The sequence below is a fragment of the Solanum tuberosum genome, unplaced genomic scaffold, assembly GCF_000226075.1.
Source record: "Solanum tuberosum cultivar DM 1-3 516 R44 unplaced genomic scaffold, SolTub_3.0 scf00062, whole genome shotgun sequence".
NCBI classification, from domain to species: Eukaryota; Viridiplantae; Streptophyta; class Magnoliopsida; order Solanales; family Solanaceae; genus Solanum; species Solanum tuberosum.
Genome location: NW_006238987.1, coordinates 1,094,761 through 1,115,298, shown reverse-complemented (window position 1 = coordinate 1,115,298; position 20,538 = coordinate 1,094,761). Strand labels below are relative to the sequence as shown.

The 20,538-nt window shown below is 35.8% G+C and overlaps 5 protein-coding genes across 6 annotated transcripts; 4 read left to right on the top strand and 1 right to left on the bottom strand.

Moving 5' to 3' along the window:
* Positions 1-1,926: 1,926 nt before the first annotated feature.
* On the top strand, positions 1,927-3,248 carry LOC107060145 (protein STRICTOSIDINE SYNTHASE-LIKE 12-like). The gene is made up of 3 exons (XM_015307644.1): positions 1,927-2,177; positions 2,349-2,618; positions 2,721-3,248. The coding sequence occupies exons 1-3, from the start codon at positions 1,927-1,929 to the stop codon at positions 3,208-3,210; spliced, it is 1,011 nt and encodes a 336-aa protein (XP_015163130.1). The 3' UTR covers positions 3,211-3,248.
* A 1,840-nt stretch (positions 3,249-5,088) lies between these two features.
* On the top strand, positions 5,089-6,572 carry LOC102587572 (protein STRICTOSIDINE SYNTHASE-LIKE 11-like). Its single transcript, XM_015307643.1, has 3 exons — positions 5,089-5,294; positions 5,662-5,857; positions 6,096-6,572. Exons 1-3 carry the CDS (start codon positions 5,089-5,091, stop codon positions 6,570-6,572), a joined length of 879 nt encoding a protein of 292 aa, XP_015163129.1.
* A 646-nt stretch (positions 6,573-7,218) lies between these two features.
* On the top strand, positions 7,219-8,981 carry LOC102587252 (protein STRICTOSIDINE SYNTHASE-LIKE 11-like). Its single transcript, XM_006345139.2, has 3 exons — positions 7,219-7,830; positions 7,930-8,196; positions 8,314-8,981. The coding sequence occupies exons 1-3, from the start codon at positions 7,574-7,576 to the stop codon at positions 8,786-8,788; spliced, it is 999 nt and encodes a 332-aa protein (XP_006345201.1). The 5' UTR covers positions 7,219-7,573; the 3' UTR covers positions 8,789-8,981.
* A 1,236-nt stretch (positions 8,982-10,217) lies between these two features.
* LOC107060144 (protein STRICTOSIDINE SYNTHASE-LIKE 11-like) lies at positions 10,218-11,427 on the top strand. The gene is made up of 3 exons (XM_015307642.1): positions 10,218-10,474; positions 10,574-10,662; positions 11,054-11,427. The coding sequence occupies exons 1-3, from the start codon at positions 10,218-10,220 to the stop codon at positions 11,425-11,427; spliced, it is 720 nt and encodes a 239-aa protein (XP_015163128.1).
* Positions 11,428-12,633: 1,206 nt separating this feature from the next.
* On the bottom strand, positions 12,634-19,388 carry LOC102602919 (uncharacterized). Of its 2 annotated transcripts, none has more exons than XM_006345014.2 (7): positions 19,126-19,388; positions 18,961-19,018; positions 18,554-18,673; positions 14,382-14,477; positions 14,158-14,296; positions 13,104-13,241; positions 12,634-13,019 (listed from the first exon to the last, which is right to left on the bottom strand). In XM_006345014.2, the coding sequence occupies exons 1-7, from the start codon at positions 19,245-19,247 to the stop codon at positions 12,952-12,954; spliced, it is 741 nt and encodes a 246-aa protein (XP_006345076.1). In that variant the 5' UTR covers positions 19,248-19,388; the 3' UTR covers positions 12,634-12,951. The 2 variants fall into 2 exon arrangements, with proteins under 2 accessions (XP_006345076.1, XP_006345077.1); XM_006345015.2 differs by having other exon boundaries at positions 18,554-18,643.
* Between the last annotated feature and the right edge of the window lie 1,150 nt (positions 19,389-20,538).

Sequence of the window (20,538 nt, the reverse complement as noted above, 5' to 3'; positions counted from 1 at the left end):
ATAATAATAATAATAATAATAATAATAATATAATAATTCAATATGGGCAATATGGAAATTGTATAAAAGAATTAAGGGCAAAAAGGTAATATACTTGGTCAACATAAAAGAGCTTTTAAGTTTAAAAAAAAAAAGCTCCCCCCCCCCTAGCTTTTAGCTTTTGGCTTAAAATAAGTCATTTTTGACTTAAAATAAGTCACTTTGATAATTGCCAAACACTCTAATAAGTCAAAAACTGGCTTTTAAGACAGTTTGACCAGCTTATAAGCCCATCCAAACAGGCTCTTAGACTTTATATGGCTTATTTATAAATATAACTATAAAACATATTGGATCATTCAAAATTCTAATATGTTTTAAAAAAACAAAAACTTAAGAAATTATGTTACAATAAATATAATTGTATACATATTAATCGGGTTGATTTGGTTGGATGCGACTCTTTTTAGTTAAAGTCAAACTAAATCAATTATGATCAGATTTTTTTTCTATATCAAATCAAGTTAAATTAAATCGCTAATTAATTTTTTTTCTCGATTTAACTTGAATTATCTATTTGACGTGATTTATCATTTTTTTAATATACCCATAACACAAACCTACAACAAACTTGAACTATCTATTTGATGTGATTTGTTAATTTTTTTTATACACCCATAACACAAACCTACAACAAACTAGAAATCAAGACAGCCATCTTTGGACGTTTCCTATAAGGACCATAATACAGGTAGAGGTGAGCGTGGACTATTTAGTACAATACTGAAATTCGGTAATTTTGTTTTTTAAAAAAAAATAAAAATATTATACTCCCTTTTATATTTGTTATTTTTGGATTTGACACACTCATTAAATAAAAAAAGAAGATTGTCATGTTTATTTTATCACACTATTCTAATATTCTTATTAATTAATGTTTAATGTTAGATTTTAGAAAATGATTTGGAGAATAAGTAGTTAATGTTAAGGATCAAATGGAAAAAATAATTGTCTTTTTAAAGTACGATTTCTATATTTTATGGTCTTGTAAATCGGTAGCCACAATTTTATTCGACTTCAACTTACATATACTCATACAGTAGAGAATTATAACTTTGACTTTTAAGAAACATCTCAATAATATCATACTAACACTTTATACATATGGAACTATTCAAAAGAAAGTACAAGTTAAGCAATCCCTTTGTTAATCAATTACACACAATTTTTTTTAGAAGATTTCAATCTAAATAGAGTAGTCAAAGTTCAACGTTTAAACAATTATTTTTGTATTAATACTAACAAATCTATATATATATATATATATATATATATATACATAGATTTGTTAGTATTTTATAATAATATATATGAATTGTATTTGTAACTATATACTTTGATAAGATATAATATTTTTTCTAATTATAACTTATAAATAATTAACTAACACTAAAAACATAACGAATGCCATATTAAATATCATAATATCAAAATCGAAATATCAAAATTTTTAATTCCAATATCTACCTTATCATACCCCAACCTGACGACCATGTAAATGTTATTGGCATTTAACTTTTAGTACGTGAAAGTTGGATTAGTATTGACATTACTGGTAAGTTCAAAATTCAAGACATGTTTCTTAGAGAACAAAGAGATGTCAAAACGTAAATCTTCCCGTGCTCTTACGAGATGAATGATTTAAAGTCGACGAGTTTAGAATTTTTCCAATCTTCGAAAGATTTTCTGTTAAGATTCTATGACACCTCAACCTTCTATCATCATAGAAAATGTCATGACTTAAAGTTACGAGTTCAGAATGAATGTGATACATACATTTTAAATAAATAAATCAAATGTATATTACACTCGAGTCAAGCTAGGGATGGTGAGCAATTGCTAGTATAAATATCAATAGTTGATTATGTTATTGATACAATAGAAAACATGGAAATAGTCTCAATTACAAAAACAATTTTCCTAATTCTCCAGATTTTGATAATCCTAAATGCCTCACCTTATATTGTTCATTGCGCATTTTCACGTCTCCAACTTCCATTACGAACCTTTGGCCCTGACTCTGCTGCTTTCGACACAAAAGGCGACGGACCTTACACTGGTGTTGGAGATGGCCGAGTATTCAAATATCAAGGTCCAATTACTGGCTTCACTGAATTTGCTATTACATCACCAAATAGGTAACTAAATTCCAATTCTAAGCTTGACCTTTTTCTTATTCACTATTAAGAACAAAATAAGAATTAGCGACTGACAAACTTCAAACTTCATGGACTAGCAACGAAGTTCGTAGCTTGTCCTTCTTTTCTCAAAGACTGATATTTTGTCATATATTGTGTATATATGTTTAGGACCAAGCAAATATGTAATGGCACAAATGACCCAATATCACAAATTTCTTGTGGAAGACCGTATGGCGTTGGATTTTACAACAAAACTGGTGACCTATACATAACTGATGCATATTATGGGCTCTTGGTGGTTACACCAAGCGGAGGGCTCGCTACACCACTTGTTACTAGCTTTGAGGGTAGGCCTTTTGCCTTTCTCGACTCACTAGACATTGACCAGGAAGAGGGGATCATTTATTTTGTAGATGCAGGAGCCATATTCCGAACTAGGTTCGTCCTTCTAAGGCCTAGATTTCATTTATTTATCAATACTGCATTTATTTGCAACTATCTGTTTTAAAAAAAATTAAAATTGAATGGTTTTGTGAGCAGCAACAGGTTTTTAATTGCTTTAAGCGGAGATACAACAGGGAGATTATTCAAGTATGATATAGCAACAAAACAAGTCACATTATTACTAGATAAACTTTCAGGGCCAGCAGGGGTAGCACTCAGCAAAGACAAATCGTATTTATTAGTCTCGGAAGCTATTGGTAAAAGAATAACGAGGTTTTGGCTTGAAGGTGCAAAAGCAAATTCTTCGGATGTTTTCACAAACATTGATGGAAATCCAGATAATATCAAGAGGACTGTGTCCGGAGATTTTTGGGTGGCTGTTGTCAGCGTGAAAATAAAGTTGTTGATCATTCCCACCTTGAATTCAACAGGACAAAGGATAAATCAGTTGGGAGAAGTCGTGGAAACGCGTGATTTCACAGCTCAATATACTAGTGCAAATGGGATAACTGAAGTTCAAGAATATAATGACAAACTTTATATTGGGTCTTTAGACCAGAACTTTATTGGTGTTGATGGAGTTTGATGTATGTCTTCTGTTTTCACAAGAATAAGCTTTTATGATTCAGGCTTTATGTAGTTTTACATGAATAAGCATTTTCTACACTAAATAAAAATGCTGAGGACCTTCTTATTGTTGGTAGTGGAAAAGGTGTAATAAAAAATAGAATAGCACTTAAATTGAAGTCCAAACTTTACTTAGGCTAGTCCATTAAATGATGTTCCAAGATATGAGCCCATTTTACTAGCCCAAGGTCCAAATACCCATCTTAAAGTCTATTCTCATAACGTCATGTCATATGAATGAGTCAATAAGATCACACCACGTGGCAAGAGATATGGCATACCAAGTCAAATCACACAACCAAAAAAATCATGTCAAATGTACATGTAACATGTTCTGGCCAATTGAATAAGAGTTCGTCACCATATCAAAATGGTTGGTGGAGTATTTGGTAATTCAAATAGACTAATCAAATCAATCGAAAGAGTTCACGTACTATATAGGAATTTTCATAATATTAGAAGAGACACGAGAAGGCACATCTACGCACTACAAGAGAGAGCTCTTAAGATTTAATATTAGAAGCACTCAGGAATTGAAACCGAAAGTCAAGAACAAACAAATCTAAAATTGTTCAGTTCTTCTCTTGAGTCATATTATACACAAATTTATTGTAGGCAAATGCCTTCAGAATTGATGAAACAACTATATTTTTTTTATTTTTTTTAACTTTAGAATAATTTGAAACAATAATTCATCTTCTTTATTATATTATTCCACGCGTCAGTGTCACTATATGATCACCTAACTAGAGTTACCTATTTTTGGCACGTTTCACTTATTAGAAAATGTAGCTGACGGCTTCAGTTCATTTAGAGCTCAATAAAAGCAGAATTTAGAAGTTATAGTAATTATATATGTTAACTGTAATTCTGTTTTCCTCATGTATAAAACTACAACAAACATACAACAATTTCCTTTTCTTTGTGTAGTATAATTAAGGACCATATAAATACACATTAGGTAGCAGTATGAGGTAAATATTACTCTCATTTCATTTTTAAGATGTGAAAGTTTGATTAATATGAGTTAGTGTAAAGAATTGTTTGTACTATATCAAGTCATCCAAAGAATATCTACAAGACAAGTTACATGTTATAACAAGTAAAGATAATCTAATGATGTAGAAACCTTTTAAACTGATGATATATATAACTTAAACTTGATTAAGATTTGATTGTTCTTATTGTAAGTTGTCAATTGGAAATTTCTTCTAAGAGCACGCCGGCTGAATATCCCCCTATCTCCTCTCATGTCCACACTAATTGTTGGATCTATCGTAGATCAAACAAATTACATATTATGAATTCTGAGTTAAAAAAGTGGATTTTAAAAATGTATATCGATCTAACTCTATATATACTTGTCTTTCATGTATATATAAGGTTCTACCCCAAAAAGCACTTGATTCTGTCGAACCTGCAAACTCATTATAAGGTTCACCACTGTTGTGTTAGTTAAATTGTCCCGGCTAAAACTCAGACTAGTTTTTAAGAATGAGTTATGCTGAATATCAATATTTTAATTTTTTTTTAATAAGGTATTAGAAGAATCATTCTTATTTCTTGATATTCCTAATATTGAGCCCTTATCTTATGCTATCCACGCTCTAATTAATCAAACCTGCACGGGTGAGAGGAGATGAAGGCGTGTTACGGTGTTAGATAGTCCCGCATTGTTTCATCTCATGTCTATTTTCTTAACATTAACATGCTAGGGGTGGGTGGCAATTGGTAGTATAAGTATCAACAGATAATTAATTTATTGAGTACACTAGAAACATGGAAACAATCTCAATTACAAAAACAATATTCCTTCTCCAGATTTGGATATTGCTAAATGGTTCCTCCAGTTTTGCTCACTGTCAATTTCCAGCATTTAGGAAGCTCCAACTTCCATCACGAGTCGTTGGCCCTGAATCTGTTGCTTTCGATAAAAAAAAAAAAAGGCGATGGACCTTACACTGCTGTTGCAGATGGCAGAATAGTCAAATATGAAGGTCCAATAATTGGATTCACTGATTTTGCTATAACATCACCAAATAGGTAACTAAATTCAGTTTCTAAGCTTGACTTTTTTTTTTTTTTTTTTTGGAAAACTCGGTGAGCACTTTGTGCGCATTGGGGAAACCCACTATGTAATAGTTTGCAAACCACATAGGGGATATAAACCGCATTAGGCAAGCTCTATGCGGCATGCTCGACGCAGAAGGCATTGAGGGGATCAATTCCGGGTCATTCATGTGGATGACCACCCTCCAAACCAATTGAGCCATCCCGAAGGACTAACTTTTATTTTTTTTCTTGTCCTAATTATTTTATCCACTTTTAGGACCAAGAAAAGATGTGATGGCACAAACGACCTAAAATCATAACGAATATGTGAGAACCCGTTGGGGCTTGAGTTTTACAGCAAAACTGGTGACCTCTACACAGTTGATGCATATTATGGAATTTTGGTGGTTGGACCAACTGGAGGACTTGCTACCCAACTTGTTACTAGCTTTGAGGGTACTCGTTTTGGCTTTCTCGATGCACTAAACATTGACAAAAAAACCGGAGTCATTTATTTTGTAGATGCAGCCTGCAGGAGCAATATTCCGGATTGGGTTTGTCCCTCTAAAACTTATTTTGCAAATACTACATTTAATATGCAAAACGAGGTAAACTAATTGAATTTAAAACTACTTGGCAGCGACATGACTAGAATAGTTGAAAGCAGAGATACATTAGGGAGATTGTTCAAGTATGATATAAGAACAAAACAGGTCACATTATTGCTAAGTGGACTTTCAGGGTCAGTAGGGTTGTCACTCAGCAAAGATAGTTCATATGTCTTGATTACAGAACATATTGCTCAAAGAATTCGAAGGTTTTGGCCCAAAGGTCCAAAAGCAAATTCATCCGATGTTTTCAGAAAGGTATAAAGAAATTCCAGATAACATAAGGACTGTGTTGGGGGACTTTTGGGTGGCTATTGCCAACACGAAACAAAATATCACATATTCGATAGGACAAAGGATCAATCAGTTGGGAAAGGTTGTGGAAACGCGTAATTTCACAGCTCAATATAATGATACTCCGCTTGGGATTACTTTAGTTAAAGAATATAAAGGCAAGCTTTATGTTGGGTCTTTAGACCAGAACTTCATTGGTGTTTACAGAGCAACTTTGCCGGAGTTTACACAGTTTGATCTCTTCCGTTTTTCAATAATAAGCTATTTTAGGGTACTACCTACAACAAATAAAAATGCTGCAGATACAACTTATCATCTGTACTATCTGCATAGTAATCTTGAACTTACAAAAGTAATTTCTTACTAATAAAATTATGCATTTTCCATGTAATATCAATTCCCAGTTGGTTTATGTATACAAAATTTTAGTTTTTATTTTCACCCTTGGTACTTTTGACAATTCTACTCACCTATTGGAATAGGAATCACACTAGGTGGCAGATCTAGTTTGTATCATATTGATGAAAAAACTACAGTTGCTTGAACCCAAAGAAAATATTATACACAATTGTCGGAGGCATCTGCTGGACTATTGATGAAACAACTACAGTTTTTTTAAGAAAAAACTTTAAAATGTTTTGGTGCCATGAATGATTTGAAATACTATAACAATTCATCTCATCTAGTTTAGATATTGAAATGGTTCAGCAGGGAAATAGGATTAGTTACTTCATTTGGGAAAGTCTCTGTAGCTGAAGCTAGCTAATTATTTAGCTAGGTGACCACAGAGGTTTGGCATTGAAATTTTCTTACCATAGCCCCCACCCCACGTCCTCCATTGTCAACTCGAAAAGAGAGGGAAGCTAGTAAATAAGAGGCTCTTGTCAGTGGCAGATCAAGAATTTTGATGTTGTGGATTCTTGGTTAAAATCCCGAATTGGGAAATGTACAGAACCCTGTGTATACTTGTTTTTTTTACACATATATAGGTTCACTCCGTAACACTTTATATGTCGAATCAACATGAACTCATTGTAAGATTTATTATTGTTGTGTTAGATTGTCTCACATTGGTTGAGGGAAGGAGTTGTCTCCTTATATGATCTTGGACAAACATCGATCTAACTTTTGATATGGTTGAGTTAGACCCTTTATCTTTTCTTTTAATATGATATTAGAGAGGTAGACTTATCCCTAATTCTTGGTTTATTCAATGTTGAGCCATCATCTAATCAAACCTGGGCAGGGAGGGAGGGGGAAAGGGTGTTAGGCACAACTATAATCTATTTTCTTTAACATGCTAGGGGAAGTGGGTAATTGCTAGTATAAGTATCAACAGCATATCGTTTTACTGAGTACACCAGAAAGATGGAAACAGTCTCAATCAGAAAAACAGTATTGTTCGTCCAGATTTGGGTCATGCTAAATGTTTCTCCCAGCGTTGCTTTGTGTCGATTTCCTGCATTTAGCAAGCTCCAACTTCCATTACAAACAATAGGCCCCGAGGCTTCTGCTTTCGATAGAAAAGGTGGCGGACCTTACACAGGTATTGCAGATGGCAGAATAGTCAAATATCAAGGTCCAAGAGTTGGCTTCACTGATTTTGCTGTTACATCACCAAATAGGTAAATTTTTCACATTAAAAAAGAGTAAACTCCCCCTTCATCTACTTACATACTCAAAGTTTGATATTCTTTTGTTTTCCCTATACTGTTCATCTTCAGGACCAAGGCAAAATGTGATGGAAAAAATGGTCCAGAATTACAACAAATATGTGGAAGACCATTTGGCCTTGGATTTTACTACAAAACTGGTGATCTCTACATAACTGATGCGTTTTATGGACTCGTGGTGGTTGGACCAAGCGGAGGGCTTGTTACACGTGTTCCTAGCTTTCAGGGCAGGAATTTTGCTTTTCTCGATGCACTAGATATCGACCAAAGGACAGGAGTAGTTTATTTTGTAGATTCAGGAGCTATATTCCTGACTGGGTTAGTTGCTTAAAAACTTATCTTTATGTCCAATTTAATTTTTCTAATATTACATTGAATATTCTTAAGAAAGAGGGGTACCTAACTCAAGCAAAATAACTTGAAAACTTTTGGCAGCAACACGACTAGAATAGTTGAAAGCGGAGATATATCAGGGAGATTGTTCAAGTATGATATAGCAACAAAACAGGTCACATTATTACTAAGTGGACTGTCAGGGCCAATTGGGGTAGCACTCAGCAAAGATAACTCATATGTCTTGATCACAGAATCTATTGCTCAGAGAATTCGGAGGTTTTGGCTCAAAGGCGCAAAAGCAAATTCATCAGATGTTTTTGCAAATGTTGATGGAATTCCAGATAACATTAAGAGGACTGTGTTGGGGGACTTTTGGGTGGCTATTTCCAACACCAAACAACGTACTACATTTTCACTAGGACAAAGGATCAATAGATTCGGAAAAGTCGTGGAAACATGTAATTTCACAGCTCAATATAAAAGCCCTAATGGGATAACTGAAGTTCAAGAATATAAAGGAAAGCTATATGTTGGGTCTTTAGACCAGAACTTCATTGGTGTTTTTGGAGTTTGATGTCCTCTATCTTTCAAGAATAAGCTTTATGATATAAAGCATTTACTATCTACACTAAATAAAAAGGCTGTAGACCTTACTTACAGCATAACAATTGTATTACCTAGACACTAATCTTGAACTTACAAATGAAATTGTGGACTATTCAAACTAAGCATTTTCATGTAATGTCAATTCCCAGTTAGTTGATTTACACAGAATTTTAATTTATCAATTACCCAAAGCACTTTGGATATTTAAGCCGTCTATTGGGATACAAACCACACTTGGTAGCAGATCTAGTTTCAGACATCCACAGGGATCTGTGACTTGTTTTACCATTACAATTGGACTACTGGTAGGACTATGAACCAAATATCATCAATCTCATCCAGAGTTGTTTTGGATGGTAAGTGGTTTATGAAGATACAACTTATCATCTGTACTTATCTGCATAGTGATCTTGAACCTACAAAAGTAATTTCTTACTAATAAAATTATGCATTTTCCATGTAATATCAATTCCCAGTTGGTTAATGTATACAAAATTTTAGTGTTTCTTTTCATCCTGAGTACTTTTGACATTTCTACTCACCTATTGGAATAGGAATCACACTTGGTGGCAGGTCTAGTTTGTATCATATTGATGAAAAAACTAAAGTTTCTTGAAACCAATGAAAATATTATACACAATTATTGGAGACGTCTGCTGGACTATTGATGAAACAACTACAATTTTTTTTAGAAAAACTTTATAATGTTTTGGTGCCATGAATGATTTGAAATATTATAACAATTCATCTCATCTAGTTTAGTTATTGAAATGGTTCTGCAGGTAAATAGGATTAGTTACTTAACTTGGGAAAGTCTCTGTAGCTGAAGCTAGCTAATTATATGGCTAGGTGACCACAGAGGTTTGACATTGAAATTTTCTTTCAATAGCCGCCCACCCCCACCCCACCCCACGTCCCCCATTGTCAACTCAAAAAGAGAGGGAAACTAGTAAATAAGAGGCTCTTGATCGGTGGCAGATTAATAATTTTGATGTTGTGATTTCTTCGTTAAAATCCCGAATTTGGAAATGTACATAACCCTGTCTGTAATTGTTTATTTTACACATATAGGTTTTCACTTCATAACACTTTATATGTCAAATCAGCATAACCTCACTGTAAGATTTATTATTGTTGTGTTAGATTGTCTCACATTGGTTGAGGAAATGAGTTGTCTCCTTATATGATCTTGGACAAACATCGATCTAACTTTTGATATGGTTGAGTTAGACCCACTATCTTTTCTTTTAATATGATATCATCTAACCAAATCTGGCGGGGAGGGAGGGAGGGGGAAGGGTGTTAGGCTCAACTATTTTCTTTAACATGCTAGGAGCGGTGGGCTATTGCTAGTATAAGTATCAACAGCATATCGTTTTACTGAGTACACCAGAAAGATGGAAACATTCTCAATTAGAAAAACAGTATTGTTCGTCCAGATTTGGATCATGCTAAATGTTTCTCCCAGCATGGCTTGGTGTCGATTTCCTGCATTTAGCAAGCTCCAACTTCCATTACAAACCATAGGCCCCGAGGCTTCTGCTTTCGATAGAAAAGGTGGTGGACCTCACACAGGTATTGCAGATGGCAGAATAGTCAAATATCAAGGTCCAAAAGTTGCCTTCACTGATTTTGCTGTTACATCACCAAATAGGTAAATTTTTCACATTAAAATAGAGTAAACTCCTCCTTCATCTACTTACATACTCAAAGTTTGATATTCTTTTGTTTTCCCTATACTATTCCTATTCAGGACCAAGGCAAGATGTGATGGAAAAAATGGTCCAGAATTACAACAAATATGTGGAAGACCATTTGGCCTTGAATTTTACTACAGAACTGGTGACCTATAACTGATGCATTTTATGGACTCGTGGTGGTTGGACCAAGCGGAGGGCTTGTTACACGTGTTACTAGCTTTCAGGGCAGGCATTTTGCTTTTCTCGATGCACTAGATATTGACCAAAATAACGGAGTAGTTTATTTTGTAGATTCAGGAGCTATATTCCTGACTGGGTTAGTTGCTCAAAAACTTATCTTTATGTCCAATTTAATTTTTCTAATATTACATTGAATATTCTTAAGAAAGAGGGGACACTAACTCAAGCAAAATAACTTGAAAACTTTTGGCAGCAACAGGACTAGAGTAGCTGAAAGCGGAGATACATAGGGAGATTGTTCAAGTATGATATAGGAACAAAACAGGTCACATTATTGCTAAGTGGACTGTCAGGGCCAGTTGGGGTGGCACTCAGCAAAGATAATTCATATGTCTTGATCACAGAATATATTACTCAAAGAATTCAGAGGTTTTGGCTCAAAGGCACAAAAGCAAATTCATCAGATGTTTTCGCAAATGTTGATGGAATTCCAGATAACATTAAGAGGACTGTGTTGGGGGACTTTTGGGTGGCTATTTTCAACACCAAACAACCTACTACATTTTCACTAGGACAAAGGATCAATCGATTCGGAAGGGTCGTGGAAACATGTAATTTCACAGATCAGTATAATAGTCCTAATGGGATAACTGAAGTTCAAGAATATAAAGGAAAGCTTTATGTTGGGTCTTTAGACCAGAACTTCATTGGTGTTTCTAGAGTTTAATGTCTTCTATCTTTCAAGAATAAGCTTTCTGATATAAAGCATTTACTATCTACGCTAAATAAAAAGGCCGTAGACCTTACTTACAGCATAACAATTGTATTACCTGGAGTCCTGGACACTAATCTTGAACTTACAAATGAAATTGTGGACTATTCAAACTAAGTATTTACATGTAATGTCAATTCCCAGTAAGTTGATTTACACAGAATTTTAATTTATCAATTACCCAGAGCACTTTGGATATTTTTAGCCGCCTATTGGGATACAAACCACACTTGGTACAGGGATCTGTGACTTGTTTTACCATTACAATTGGACTACTGATCATCCAGAGTTGTTTTGGATGGTAAGTGGTTTTTTTTTTCTTTTTTGATAACCGAGAAATCCGTCTGTGACCCGCCCTTTGGACTAATCACAGCCTTCTAAACTCGGTGGATAATGGGCCCGCCCCTCTACCCTTCTCCACTTAAATACCAGACTTTGCTTTGCATGGTAAGTGGTTTTTGAAGTAACATCTTTGCTTGTACTATTATTTTACCTAACTCTGTGCGAATTTCCACCATCTCTAGAACCTATGAACTTAGCTTTCCCTACCCTCACTCCCTCTTTTTAATAGAGCAAAGAAAAGGAAAAAGAACAGGTGGAAGCTTGATATGGTTTATAGTCAAGCAGGTCCTTCGTTATAATAGTTATTCCTCCCTTTGTTCTAATTGCACTTTTCTAAGGTTTATTTTCCTTCTTTTTGAACCGTTACTCTTTACATGAAATATCATATGCTTCCTCTTTAAGAAAGAAAAATGCAACGGCAATAATGGCCTTAATACACAAACCAATATGTGGAGGACCCTGATCCTTCAGTTTCACTACCTAATTAGTGACCTATACCTGGATGATATCAGTCATGGCCTCAAGGTTGTTCTTGACAGATGAACTACCCGATGATAGGCAGTGCCTTTTGCCTATCGTGGCTTACTAGACTTCAATAATGATGCCAGCGTTATTTACTTAATAATTTCAGGAGCCATTACGCTCCAGGATCGACAATCTCATATTCCATCTTCATCTTTCTAATGATTATAAAAGTAAAGGGATTAACTTAATATGCTTAGCAGTAGAATAACTGTGCAACAGAAAACTGCTTGCTGAAATAGGGCCTGAATCATTTTACAGGCAACTCAGAAATACAGGCAAAGGCACAGGGAGCAATTGATACTGCAGAAGATCAAATGTGCATGAACAAGCAATGTTGGCTACATCACTGTAGTTGTTTATATGATCTTGGTGGTTAATAATCAATGAAAACATATGGAATATTAGCATCTGTTCAGACACTCATAAAATTAAGAGGTTTTAACTATTTATTTTTCCACACTAATCATTAATCATGTCCTAGTAAACTGCTTACTGTTATCTCTCACATTTTAGGCATTTCAAAACGAAGAAATATATCACATCAAAATCTTCTTACATGACTAGGAATCTACAGGAGCACTTCTTTACAGCACTAGAGAATTAAGCCACCGATTAGTCGCGAAGAGTCTTTATATCATCCACAAGTTCTTGAAGTTCCTCCATTGTCACACTCAGGAGTCCTACAAGATGAAATGCAAGATTTAGCATGCAAATATATCAAGTGCATTGTCAGACAATTAAATTGAGTTTGCCAGAATGCTGACCTTTATCGTTATTCATTCTATACAGTTCACCATTTGAGATGCGACTTTTCTTTGCTCTTGGGTGCTCAGTATTATCCATCATTTTGGTTGTCAATGTCTCCAATTTGGTATGAAAATCGGATGCAGTCCGTACTAATTCTGGAAGAAACAGCCACTTAAGGGCACCATATTCAATAACTTTTCAATGAATGTACTGGAATTATATCATTAAGCACAAAACCTTGCAAAAGGAAAGTTTCAAAGAGATCTTCCCTATTAAGGATTTCTCAATATGGAATGTAATCACCAGTTCAAATCCATAAAGGAGTTACATAATGGGCTGAAGTAGGAAAAGTTTAGAAGCAGAGGCTAGATTAAGTCGATTCTACCAAATTTAAGAGACGTTAGATGATCAGCACATTATTCATTAACACACAGAGAATTCCCACACCTATTTTTCTCACAAGCTACAACCACACCATACACAAAGGCAATCTTCTATGTAGTCTAAGATGACATGTCTAATTTCTGCTCTTTTATTATCTTCTTTCCTTCTTTTCTGTTTTTCTGTTGCCAGGTTATAGAAGCTAAGTCAAGGTGCAGAACCACAAAAATCGATCACACACATGACTCAGTGCAGAAACTGAATTTACCATACTTGGCTGGACCTCCTTAGGAAGAGCAAGGAAGCGATTAATAACAAGGTGTCAAAATACCAAGTCATTCAAGGTCTTGACAAAGGAAGAACAGTAACCTATATTAATTAATGAAGAGAAAAAAAAACAAAAATGCATAGATTATAGTCAATATCAAAGGCAGGTATAGTTCATATAAAAATCCAGATCATTTGCAGTAACATGTATCTGTTTTTCGCCCAGCTGCTGAAGGTTATGACCCAAATTATGAAAGAGAGAATATCTAGTCATAAAATACCACATAAATGTCGTTTTCACTTTTCAGTAATAAAGACTTGTATCTAAGGAAAGGTAACCAGACTATGCTTCTCTGTTTCCCAAAACGATGTTTCATGATTCTCAAGTCAAGAAGCATTTCCAGAGTTGAGCGAATGATTTACCTTCAAACTTCTCATTCACTGACTGTTGCTGATACAACTCTAATGCTTCAGTAAGAGAGGTAGCAGAACGACCACTTAACATGGACTGCCTTTCCAGTGCTTGTAGTTCTCTGTTAAGATCAGCAGACTCTTTCCCCACCTGCATAGATAATAAATTGCAAAGGAATAAAATTATCAATTTATATAGAAATGAGGCATCTACTAATTTTCTGAGGACTGCCTACCTGAGAAAGTTTGTTCCTTAAGAAATCCAACTTTGAGTCTATTTCCTGATTCTCAATACCATTAGTATCAAGTGAAGAGTCGCTGGATGGTCCGTCCTAGATAAACATCCCAAAAGCAATATTAAATCATAGAGATGAGTAATTATTGTCTACTAACAATCAGCAAATAACGAATCAGCTTTTACCAAATAACAATTAAAGAATAAAATGCATGAAGCATGGTCACCAAGATTGAGATTTCATTCCATTCAGGCATTCTTCTCATCTAAAGAGCTCCATTTAGTCCCAATCAGACGAATTACCAATAGTAATTGATACTTATATTCCTTCCACTTTCCAATAATTGTATATGGATTCAACTGCAGGTTGCAATAGATGATAGTTGCCTTTCCAATTGTGCACCTTCAGTATAATGTGCACTGGGAAGTGGGAAGCACGTTCTTCAACCCACGTCCATATGAACAACTTGCATGAATCTTCTCCACTCCTACTTTTTATCCTTTTACTATTTTCTACTTATAAATTTGGCTACAAAATTGAACCAAGCTGAATGTAATGACCCTCCTGGTCATTTCTGTGGTTTGCCTTTTGTGTGTCGTTTAGAGCGTTCATGTAGCAACCCCAAGTCATTTATGACTTGCTGGAACTGACAGTTCGGTCACCTGGTCTTTTGTTTGGTTATTGTGCGAGTTTTTGTGTTTTTGGAGCTTATGAACCTTGAACGATCATTTTCGATCAAAAGTTCAAGAAGATAACATCTGAATCCAATTTTGACGATTCCATCAGCTCCGAAAGGGTCATTTCTAGGCTAGTAGCATGGTCGGCATGGCTCCCGAGGTTTTCAGTGTGAGTTGGTGCGATTAGGCGTTTTTAACTTTAAGTCTAAGCCTAAGTTTGACTTTTAGTCAACATTCTAAGTAAACGCGCTCGGATGAGAATTCCATTGGTGCGGTTAACTCCGGAATGTCGAGTTTGGTCTAGATTGACCCTTCGTTCATGTCCCGAGGTTTCCAATATTTTTTCGAGCCCTTTTGTGGTTTTTGACTTAAAATGGCGGTTGGGTGTGGGACCCACTTTTTGTCAAGATGACCTCGTATGGAAATTTTGATTGTGTCATTGAGTTCGGAATATCAAATTTGATATGGTTGCATATCTCGTCTGCGTGCATGGGGTTCCGAACGAGCTCGGAGCACCCCGTCGGAGTTTTTAAATTTTTGAAAAATAGGTTGAAATCTGGTGTATTTAGTGCAGAAAATCAGCACCCTTTTCCAAACTTAAAAATCTCATATCTCCCTCATCAGTCATCTCTCAACCGAATTAGGCGATTCGAAGTGTGGGAGCTTCATATTTTTGGTGGCTTCGTTGTAGAGTGTTCGGAAGTTGTCGGGTGCGCGTCATTCGAGGTAAATTTGGTTATAAACCTGAGTGTTAGGCCCTTTTTCGAGTTTTTGTTTTTGGCCTCCTTATTTTGGTCATATCTCACTCATTTTAGCTCGGTTTTGGGTGATTCGAAGTCCCACGTGTTGGGAATTATCGTGGCTATGTCGTGGAGTGTTCAAGGAGTGTTGGGCACCATTCGATTCTTGTAAATTCCGAGTTTAGACTGCTGCATGTTTTCTTTTAAGTTGATTAAAGTGTGGTTTTCTTGCATGTTGGGTTTTGCGGCGTTTTGAGCCTCGAATTGTGTTCCATTTTGGAACACAAGTTCGGGGTACTGTTTTGAGTCTCTTGATGGAGTCAAATCCGAACAGTTCGGTGCGGTCCCACGATTCCTGTTTTGACTCCAAAATTGACCCGTCTCCGTTTGTTGTGATTTTGGTGTCTAAACGACCGTACTAACGTTGTGATCATATATTTGATAGAGTGGCCACGTTCAAAGGTCGTTCGGGAAGGAAAAGCTCTGGCAAAGTGATTTGGAGCGCGCGCGATCGGCCTTAAGGTAGGCTACAGCTTCCTTTCTATTAGATTGAGCTTAATTGTGTAAAAGCATGTCGATTGGAGTGAAGTTGGGGTGGTACCAGTTTCCTACTTTACTTTGATTAGATACCTTATGTTAGGATCGATTGGCCATATTTCGGGTGTAGTACCATGTTAACCGGTTTAGTAGAGTTGCATGCTTATGTGCTAAATGTTAGTGTATGCTTGTATGATATGTGTTGTATGCTTTGTTCATCCTTAACCGTAAGCATAATGTCTTTAGTCTAGGTTAGGCTAGCATTGCCTTAGACTTATGACCCGTGTGGGATGGATAGCCTCGACTTTCTGCCGACATCGTTCGGATGACTTAGCTCCTTGTAGACTAGAGTAGCAGACTTGAGTATGATAGTTTGAGCCTTAAATTAGGCGCTATCACTGCTTGCTGCACTTTTGTATCTTCTCCCTCTAATTCTGCGGTTCCGACATGTTCTTGAAGGTTCAGTGTATCACTAAAGGGGTGGGATTGAGATAGTATAGGCTTGGAGCCTTTTCTGTGATTTCTTAGAGTGGACGATGTTCCACGATGGTTGTTGTTGGATTGGATCCTATTGGAGATACCATCACCCCGAGGTTGTTCTTTCTAGCTGGGCTAGGAGCGTATCACTGGCTGGGTATACTCGGTGATTTTGGCGATCGCCCCCGCGCCTCTCTTTCTAGCTGGGCTGGAATGTGCTGCTGGTTGGGTGTCCCCGGGTCGCTCTTTCTAGCTGGGTTGGGAGTTGACTGCATGGTAGGACGACTCGCGCTATCTACATCACCCACGGGTCCCTCTTTCTAACTGGGCTGGGAGTGGACTGTTTGGTTGGGTGCCCCCTGGGGTCACTCTTTCTAGCTGGGTTGGGAGTGCACTGCTGGCTGGGTGGAGTCTGATGGATTATCTTGGTTACTTTAGACTGGGTGCCCGATTTTCTTCTTTCTCAATAGTCTTAACTATTTTGTGTACCTGTCGGGCTTATGGGGGTTCGTTCAAATTTTATTTAAATTTGCGCACGAGTGTACCTTCTGGGCTTATGAGGGTCTAGTTAGATTTAGTTGAGTTGTACTTAGTTTATTTCTGGTATGCTCGTGTGCTTCATGTCTGCTTTGACCTTTCTGTGTCTAGATTCTATCCTTTCTTATTGTTTTTACCCCTTTCGCTTAGTCGGCCTTTGATGCCTACTGAGTACCTTTTGTTTTGGTACTCATGCTACGCTTTGCATCTATTTCGTGATGCAGGTCCTAGTACCAGTTACCAGCGGTGATTAGCTTCAGCCTTCTTTTGCAGCTGTGATTAGGAGACGAGGGTGAGCACTTGGCATTTTGGGTTTGTCTTGTCTCCTTCTTTTTGTTTTAGCTAGTCTTGTTGCCTTTAAGACATGCTTTGTTGTGGTCCACTTTTGGGACTTGTACTCTTTATTAGATAGCTTTGTACTAATGACTTTCAGGTTCTGGGAGGGATTTTTGTATATATTTATTTTGAGTTGCTTCTGCCTTGTTGTCCTTGTTTAGATTATTGTTTTCGCTAGTTTCTGCCCTTACGCTCATTACTTGATGTTCTGGGTTACGGGTTGGCTTACCTATTGGTAGGGTATAGTAGGTGCCATCATGACTCGAGAAATCGGATCGTGACACTGAGTCACAGTGTTCCCTATATGTTTGGCATCACGGAAAGACTCTAATCATCTGGGTTACTAGGTTCTCCTATTTCCCAGGGAGTGGAAACGGTCAAAGAGCCAGTGGTCAATCATCTCATAGAAACAGTTTTCTTTTGTTCTCAGACTCCATATCTGAACTTGAGATGTGCTATTGAAACAAAATTTGGCAGAATAATTAAACAAATCACCTCCAAAATTTACTTGATCTCCTTGTAGGAAAACAATAATTATGAAAGTCTGGTTTCTTGTATATTGAGTTATGAAAAAAGAAAAAGTTACCATTGCAATCAGATCTACAGCATGACAATTGATGCATATATTAAAGATCCAATATTAAATTGTTTTGATGCTTCAAATAACTTGTTTTAGATGTAAAATCTATGTAGACTATAAATATGTCTTAAACCAAAGGATGACAAATAAATAAAGGACATTATAAAATTTACCAAGTGACAGATTGGATTTCCAATATGCAGAAAATGAAACTATACATTTCAATATGAGACAAATGACAACCGAGGTAAAGAAAAAAACACAGGATATCCATAATAGAGAACGTACAGCTTTGGGCAAAGAGAACCCTTGTGGAACCGTAAAACAATGGTGCAAAGAGTACTTCTCCCACATGCTCAACCGCTTATCCAGAGCCAACTGGATTAAGTTCTTAATGTTAGTCACACCCTACAAATGAACTTTTTGCCTGTCAGTGGCCTGAGCTGCTTAAACTTAACAAAATAATAATCTCAGTCTCAATTTATGTGCACAATTGAAATTTTGATATTCAAACTTCTAAACTTAAAAACTACCTAAAAATATTATAAATCACAATAATTAACTTTAAAATCTAAAGAAATTCCGGTCAAAAGAAAAACCTGCATGACTTTCAAATTACAACTATGCCACATAAATTGGGAGGGAGGGAGTAAGGCACTAAGGACGCACTTGCGTAAAAAAGTATGAACACCAACCTTCTTCAGATCTTCGGATCGATCTGTGCCCTCGGTCTTCAGAAGCTTTGCTGCCTCTCTACAACAGAGCACCATAAGGTAAAATAAACGGCACAAGAGTTGAAACAAATAAGGAATTCGACCGAAGATTACTTGAAAATGAAGACTGGAGAAGGAACTACTTACTGGTGGAAGAAATCGAAAGCATCGTCGACTAAATCGTCGACACAATTGAGTGCCTCGTTGATGAAGAGTTGGGGATTTAGGTTCAATGAATCGAACACCTTCTCGCTCTCGCTACCTTCCATTTCCAAGCTTCCCAATTTCAATTTCCTCAAGGGTTTGGTGCTTCTACAATTTCAAATTTCTGATTCCAAGGCCTTTTTGTTCTTTTGCAATGCCCCTCTTCAGTTTCCCGCCAGGTGAGATTGGGCATTTTCTTTTCTCCATTAAATAATAATAATCCCAAATAGGCAGTAAAACTTTATTGGCCTGCTATTTAAGCTTTATTTTGGTTTTAAAAATATTTCAACTTAATATAGTTTACTAATTGTATTTATATTGTTTTAATTTAGTTTTCTAATTGTGTTATATTGTTATTGTCTTTTTGGAATTACATTTCATGTGAAGTCCGTCGTGGAAAGTGGAAACAATGTATATATTTTATTTCATTTTCAGCGCGCAATATCCGCATTAAAATTCGATTAATATAAATTCACGTCATGTTATCTTGAAAAAATGTTTTCTACTAAAAAAAAATTCATATTGGGGACATACATATTTGCTCCACTTGGTTAACGGTATCTCATTTTTTGTAATAAAAAACAAAAAAAAAACATAATTTTTCTCCATTTTTAATAATTCAAAAGTATATTAATTCCCCTTGATTAATTATTTAGAAAAATTGTGCCAAAAGAATAAATAATTATTCTATTTTCAAAAGTTCAGCAATATTTCATACCCTTTCCCCTAACAACAAAAATACAAATGTTTGGTATCCTCGTGTACTTTTTTTTCTTCATTTTTAACATTAATTATTGAACTAAACTATATAACAAATCAAATGAGACACTATTATTTTTTTATTTTTTTTGTAGAACAAGAATTTTTTTATATTTTGGGCGAGTTCTTTTAGACTAGGCCTAATTTTTATTTTTATTTTATTTTGGTCCGATGATATGGGCCATGGCTTTGTATTTAGGGAAAATTGTATATAATAGCAAACTATTAATTCAAATTAAATGCTATAAATATAGTTTGATTTAATTGTACCTCATAGCAAACTGTTGCTATTTCACCTCTCTCCTGGTGAATCTCGCTCGCCACTCTCGTTCTCTCCCTCGCCTCTCTCATTTTTTATACAAACGCAAGTGTATAAAGTGTGTTTGTGTTTGTATAAAGTGAGAGAAAATTGTATATATACATATATTTTCGTTCCCCGCTCTCCCCTCTCCCAGATCTCGCTCGCCACTCTCCCAGATCTTGCTCACTCACTCTCCCAGATCTCGCCTCTCTCACTTTATACAAAAAACGCAAATTGTATAAAATGCGTTTGTGTTTGTATAAAGCGAGAGAAAATTGTATATACACATGCAAATA

What these genes read in the sequence shown, in the direction of transcription:
- LOC102587572 (XM_015307643.1), top strand. Translation starts at nt 5,089, where the DNA reads ATGGTTCCTCCAGTTTTGCTCACTGTCAATTTCCAGCATTTAGGAAGC. An exon ending in GCTATAACATCACCAAATAG is followed by an intron (nt 5,295 to 5,661) that starts GTAACTAAATTC and finishes TGAGTTTTACAG; the next exon opens with CAAAACTGGTGACCTCTACA. An exon ending in GGAGCAATATTCCGGATTGG is followed by an intron (nt 5,858 to 6,095) that starts GTTTGTCCCTCT and finishes TCTTGATTACAG; the next exon opens with AACATATTGCTCAAAGAATT.
- LOC102587252 (XM_006345139.2), top strand. Translation starts at nt 7,574, where the DNA reads ATGGAAACAGTCTCAATCAGAAAAACAGTATTGTTCGTCCAGATTTGG. An exon ending in GCTGTTACATCACCAAATAG is followed by an intron (nt 7,831 to 7,929) that starts GTAAATTTTTCA and finishes GTTCATCTTCAG; the next exon opens with GACCAAGGCAAAATGTGATG. An exon ending in GGAGCTATATTCCTGACTGG is followed by an intron (nt 8,197 to 8,313) that starts GTTAGTTGCTTA and finishes AACTTTTGGCAG; the next exon opens with CAACACGACTAGAATAGTTG.
- LOC107060145 (XM_015307644.1), top strand. Translation starts at nt 1,927, where the DNA reads ATGGAAATAGTCTCAATTACAAAAACAATTTTCCTAATTCTCCAGATT. An exon ending in GCTATTACATCACCAAATAG is followed by an intron (nt 2,178 to 2,348) that starts GTAACTAAATTC and finishes ATATATGTTTAG; the next exon opens with GACCAAGCAAATATGTAATG. An exon ending in GGAGCCATATTCCGAACTAG is followed by an intron (nt 2,619 to 2,720) that starts GTTCGTCCTTCT and finishes TTTTGTGAGCAG; the next exon opens with CAACAGGTTTTTAATTGCTT.
- LOC102602919 (XM_006345014.2), bottom strand. Translation starts at nt 19,247, where the DNA reads ATGGAAGGTAGCGAGAGCGAGAAGGTGTTCGATTCATTGAACCTAAAT. An exon ending in GCTTTCGATTTCTTCCACCA is followed by an intron (nt 19,019 to 19,125) that starts GTAAGTAGTTCC and finishes GCTCTGTTGTAG; the next exon opens with AGAGGCAGCAAAGCTTCTGA. An exon ending in TAAGGAACAAACTTTCTCAG is followed by an intron (nt 14,297 to 14,381) that starts GTAGGCAGTCCT and finishes TTATCTATGCAG; the next exon opens with GTGGGGAAAGAGTCTGCTGA.
- LOC107060144 (XM_015307642.1), top strand. Translation starts at nt 10,218, where the DNA reads ATGGAAACATTCTCAATTAGAAAAACAGTATTGTTCGTCCAGATTTGG. An exon ending in GCTGTTACATCACCAAATAG is followed by an intron (nt 10,475 to 10,573) that starts GTAAATTTTTCA and finishes ATTCCTATTCAG; the next exon opens with GACCAAGGCAAGATGTGATG. An exon ending in TGAATTTTACTACAGAACTG is followed by an intron (nt 10,663 to 11,053) that starts GTGACCTATAAC and finishes GTGGACTGTCAG; the next exon opens with GGCCAGTTGGGGTGGCACTC.